The sequence below is a fragment of the Sinocyclocheilus grahami genome, unplaced genomic scaffold (assembly GCF_001515645.1).
Source record: "Sinocyclocheilus grahami isolate Dianchi unplaced genomic scaffold, SAMN03320097.WGS_v1.1 scaffold79.1, whole genome shotgun sequence".
NCBI classification, from domain to species: domain Eukaryota; kingdom Metazoa; phylum Chordata; class Actinopteri; order Cypriniformes; family Cyprinidae; genus Sinocyclocheilus; species Sinocyclocheilus grahami.
Genome location: NW_015505258.1, coordinates 738,105 through 743,944, shown reverse-complemented (window position 1 = coordinate 743,944; position 5,840 = coordinate 738,105). Strand labels below are relative to the sequence as shown.

General features: G+C 38.5%; 1 protein-coding gene across 1 annotated transcript in view; it reads right to left on the bottom strand.

The window, feature by feature from the left end:
- The window catches only part of sorl1 (sortilin-related receptor, L(DLR class) A repeats containing), a 107,391-nt gene extending 101,854 nt beyond the window's left edge, over nt 1-5,537 (bottom strand). The window contains exon 1 of the mRNA XM_016273568.1: nt 5,250-5,537. Coding sequence (XP_016129054.1) covers nt 5,250-5,537 — 288 coding nt within the window. The remainder of the gene's footprint in view (nt 1-5,249) is intronic.
- Nucleotides 5,538-5,840: the final 303 nt, after the last annotated feature.

Genomic DNA, 5,840 nt, shown 5'->3' with positions numbered 1-5,840 from the left:
CAGAAGTCATTTGAACAAACCAATGAATTTTCAACTAAATTAGCAAGGAGAAAAATGTACATTTGTATTTCAAATGATACATTAACTGATTTATGGTTGACTGTAGGTTTTTTAACAGCTGATTAATCTCTAAAAACAGTTCCCCACCACCTCATCAGGATGTGTCGAAGAGCTTTTCCCCACCACCTTGCCAACAAACACTTTGAAAGAGCAAATGGTTGCAACCCGATCTATGTCAGCCCAGCAAACTCTTGGGTCTGCTTATTCAAAGACAGTTAAAGGCCTGTCTGCAACTTCTGGTTATCCTGGAAATGGACTTTCTGCTAATCTAACAGGGCCCTCATTTATACTGACACAGTAATATCCTGAAAGCATTGACGGTAAGACAAGTGCAAATAACTTCACATTCATAATCGCTTGTCTTGTTGAAAAAGCATTTAAAGAATGAGACTGTGAAAATAATGAATTTTTTTCTGTTCCTTATGCATTATTCAGCAGGGAAACAGAAGGAAGAATGAGAGAGAGGGAGCACTGGAGCACCTTCGCCCATCGCTGCAAGCAACGCACGGCTTGAATCCATGACATCATCTCTGCAGCACTAACATTTGGGCTAACAGTTCAACAATTTGCCTACCCGTTCCCTTCTGGCAACCAACCATATGAGAAAAAATACGGGTGAACCACACATTTAATATCACTGTGGCCGAAACCAAAGGAAAACCGAGGAGTCATTATGCCGTTAAAGGCTTAAAGTACAGTTAAAAGCCTGTTTTATTATTGCAGTATGAATAATTACTATATATGGGACCATTACAGGGATGTGTTATGCTATGCTACCAGGTAATGAACATACTTGAAATATCCATTTGCACATAATACGAAAAACAGAAATGTTCATTCTCTTTTGATATTCACATGAAGCAGTAATAAATCATCTTAAACCAAAAACTGCAGACAAGATTAATACTGGGTTCAGTTCATCTATAATTTTCTTGTTGATGTTTAAAATTGTGTCTTAAGGGAACAATAAAGATTATATGACTCATCTGTGTTGATTTGGTTTCACCTGGAGCTTAATGCAAGAGGAGGACTTCAGAAAAACCTAAACTAAACCGGCAGGCTGTTCAGACAAGTTCCAGTAATACTCCATGGAATCATTATAAACATCTACACCGCCCCCCATTTTCCTTCCCCTGGGTTTTGAACTTTCTTATCACCGAAAACAAAACTAAAATACTCTGCAATATCATGTTTGAACAGGAATACTAAAAAAAATTAAAAGTGGAAGTGAAGTGACCCATACTCGGAATTTGTGCTCTGCATTTAACCCATCTATGTGCAAACACACAGCAGTGAGTAGTGAACAAACACACACACAAATACCTCGAACACACACCCGGAGCAGGGGGCAGCCAATGCTGTGGCGCCCGGGGAGCAGTTGGGGGTTGGCGGTGCCTTGCTCAAGGGTCTCACCTCAGTCATGGTATTGAAGGTGGAGAGAATGCTGGTTTTTCACTCCCCCCACCAACAATTCCTGCAGGACCTGAGACTCGAACCCACGACCTTCGGGTTACAAGTCCGATTCTCTATCCATTAGGCCACGACTGCCTTTGAAATATCCATTTGCACATAATACGAAAAACAGAAATGTTCATTCTCTTTTGATATTCACATGAAGCAGTAATAAATCATCTTAAACCAAAAACTGCAGACAAGATTAATACTGGGTTCAGTCCATCTATAATTTTCTTGTTGATGTTTAAAATTGTGTCTTAAGGGAACAATAAAGATTATATGACTCATCTGTGTTGATTTGGTTTCACCTTGAGCTTAATGCAAGAGGAGGACTTCAGAAAAACCTAAACTAAACCGGCAGGCTGTTCAGACAAGTTCCAGTAATACTCCATGGAATCATTATAAACATCTACACCGCCCCCCATTTTCCTTCCCCTGGGTTTTGAACTTTCTTATCACCGAAAACAAAACTAAAATACTCTGCAATATCATGTTTGAACAGGAATACTAAAAAAAATTAAAAGTGGAAGTGAAGTGACCCATACTCTGAATTTGTGCTCTGCATTTAACCCATCTAAGTGCACACACACAGCAGTGAGTAGTGAACAAACACACACACAAATACCTCGAACACACACCCGGAGCAGGGGGCAGCCAATGCTGTGGCGCCCGGGGAGCAGTTGGGGGTTGGCGGTGCCTTCCTCAAGGGTCTCACCTCAGTCATGGTATTGAAGGTGGAGAGAATGCTGGTTTTTCACTCCCCCCACCAACAATTCCTGCAGGACCTGAGACTCGAACCCACGACCTTCGGGTTACAAGTCCGATTCTCTATCCATTAGGCCACGACTGCCCCCGTGATAATATAGGGTCATTTTCTGGAAAAACTAAAAGGGAATTCAATACAAATTTCTTTTGCAGTAACTGTCATACATAAGTATTTAGTACAAAAATAAGTAACTTGTTACTTACTAAGTCTGTCCAAGATTATGATTCAGTCTTAACTAAACAGCAAATGTTTTAAGTACTACACGGACAAAGAGAAACTAAATGAGAGAGAATAAAAGTAATTACCAAATTAGATTAAAAACTGACTTCACATGACTTAGAGACTCGTGAAGTAAGTCCATGCTTATTCTGCAAAAGGTGAGGCAATGTCAAGACAACTCATTTAGATTCCAGCTATTACTTTATGGTAATGATTCTGCATTGCATACTTTACATACTAGAACAAAACCGCATTCGTTTGCCAGAAGTCTACTTAACATAGCTAAATATATGAGGGAACAGTAGATCCGAGGTCCATGAAATGAATTCAATTTAATAGAAAACTTGTTTTGAATGTATAACATTCTTCTAAGAATGAATTACTGCTTCATCAGTGCTGCCGGGACAAATTGTGAAATACTTCCCATTAAGCTGTGCCTCCAAAAGCAATAAATGTAAACAAATGTGTCAAATTCTAAATAAAAATAAAAAATAGATAGGACTGTTTGGTTAAAAAATAAAATACAATTCTCAGTAAAAATACTCGTTGCTAAGTCTGCCTTGGGGTCTGGCGCTGAACTGAAAATGTATGATAATGACTGTCACAATTCTTCAAACTTCATGAGCAATTGTGTGTCACAGCAAGTCTGCAAAGACGACAACATAAAGACCCTTTAAAACAGTGTATATCCTTGACCTGGCAGAGCTGAGGACTTTTCGAGGTTACTTGATCACAATAGACAAAAAGAGTAGATTGATGTCTGTTACATCTTACCTAACACTGCTTCTCTGTATGTGCCAAAAACAACACATAAACCAAAAGGTCTGAAAGACCTTTGAAAGAGGAAGGAAGAGGGGGGGGCCAGATGGGAGATCTTAACTGGATCATCTGAGAGGGTAATTCACCTCATAGCAACTGCAATGGATTCCATCCAGGACACTAATAACACTTCATAAAGGATTTCCTGTACACTCAACAGGGTGAAAAGGGGAGATGTCTAATCTTAGTGACTGCCCACTGCTCAAACTGCATATGCATTACAGAATTATATGATGGTATTTTGACATTTTGAGAAATTTGCCTTTGTACATCACTAGAAAATAAAACTGATTAATATTTTCAAAAATACTGCAAGTCACCACTCAGATATATTTACGAGTAAGTATGAACCAAATAACTAAAATGCACTTCGATTCATTTTTCAAATGTTTTAGTTTCACAATAATAGTATTGAACAAATCAACAGTCATACCATACCATCATACCTCTATTTTAGATTGTTTCAACACAAGTGAGTCACAACGAATCATACCTTGAATCATAAAATCACCTGCTGCAGCAGATGAGTGTATTTGAGCCCATGGGAGGTCAGCCAGCTCTTGCAAAAACCACAATACCTGTATTTACTCTGCCAACCACAATCTCGTGTCTGTGGACATAGCACAATGACTGTTTTTCAGACAAAATTCTGTGCTTTGACCCCTTCGAGATTTCAAAGTCACAATAGATCTGTGGTAAAAGCAAAACTAGGAACTGCTGCATGCCTGACTTAACAAACATCTCAAAGCACAACACTTGAGGGGGTAAAAGAATTAGCTGGGAAATTTCCCAGCAAGACTGTGCAACCAGCTATGCTTGTGTAACAAAGCTGCTTCCTGACGGTAAACAAACAACGAAACATTGTGTCATACATTTAATAGGAACAAAGATGAGCCGAGTCTGTTTCTAATTCCCAAGAGACTGACATTAAGCATAAACAAACAACATTATTTATATATAGGGAGACGCGTTAGTTTTCACTAGGGTTTTATCTCAGCAACTATAGAGTTTCAAGTCAAAAATATTTGATGGGATATTTTCGCATTTTACTGATTTGTCTGGTGTTTCAAAATTGTTTCACCATCTAAATGTCACCCAAAAACCTACAATAAGTTATTTGGTGGCAGGTTACGTTGTGACAACTTACCCCACATGGCATGGCAATATGTGTTAAATGAGCAGTTTCTTTTTTTTACTGGAGCAAAAAGCAAGACAACTAGCCTCGGTCTCCCTATATTACAGAATATTTAATTGTATAAAATAGCTTTCAATAATTATTAGATACCAACTGAATGAATGTTTTTCTTATTCTAGAAGGAACCTTTAGTATTAGCATCACTACAGAGACAGAAATAATAGAAAAAAATGGTAATGTATACTTAAAAAATAAAACAAAAAATCAATGATATCTGATTCTAAATATTGTTTAATAACACGTAATGTCTCGTTGTTCAATATAACAGAGAGAGAGAGAGAGAGAATGAAAAATTGCTTGCAAGAAAATCGTTCAATCGAGTTTTTTTTTTTTTTTTACATTGTACATCCTAAGAAAAAATAGATTTGTTTTGGTATCAAATATCTTGATTGACATAACAGGTACGAGAAAAATGTGAGACCGTTTAATCGGTGGGTAATGATGAAACCTTGGCTTTCACTGAAGTCAGTGCTATAAAAATGTATATATATGTATTATTTATAATTATTCACCCTCACCGGAGAAGCAATATTTCGCTGAAGGGAAGTGCGAGAACCTTTCATCTGACAAACAGGTCAATTACACTTCTAGGTGACTGCGTGCAAACCAAAGGTGAATGATACACAACTATTGAGAATACAGAATGTAATATTTATGAGGTTATGCAAACACGTGAGGATGTTTTTGCCCTTATTATCAATGCAATCACACCTAATTGATGTAAACCTCGCTTACCCTTCCATAAACCTTTGGCACGGGTGATCCAGCAGCATTCCGCCGAACGCGATGCTGGTGCGCGGATGATGAAGCCTCCCTGACTTCTCTCTCCAGACGCACGACGCGACTTGCTGCATGCTCCAGGTGTGCACGCACTAGGGAGAAACCCATGTCCTGTGGTAGCATGAATCTCTGGTCATGGTGAAGTCGAAGCGTGGAGGAGATCGCTCCAGGAACGAGTAAAAATAACAGATATATGGCACAGCGACTGAGCGCCAGCATCTTGCGTGTCTGCCCTGACGCCATGTTTGTGTATGTTGAATGCGATGTGTGACAGGGCGCCTCTAGCGGTCAACCGCATTCAGACTCATTACCATGGATACAGATGGCACATGATGGCACACGATGTTTTGTTTTGTTTTACATAAACTGTAGATTGGCAAGACCAAAACAAAGGATTGTTTCAGGGAAGATTTCACAGAAAGAACGTCTTGCATCAGCATCCCATTAAATGTCGTTGACTGGGTAGACCTATGAATTAAGAAGAAGAATGATAATAATAGTAATTACAATAGTAATAATAATAATAATAATATTATATATATATAA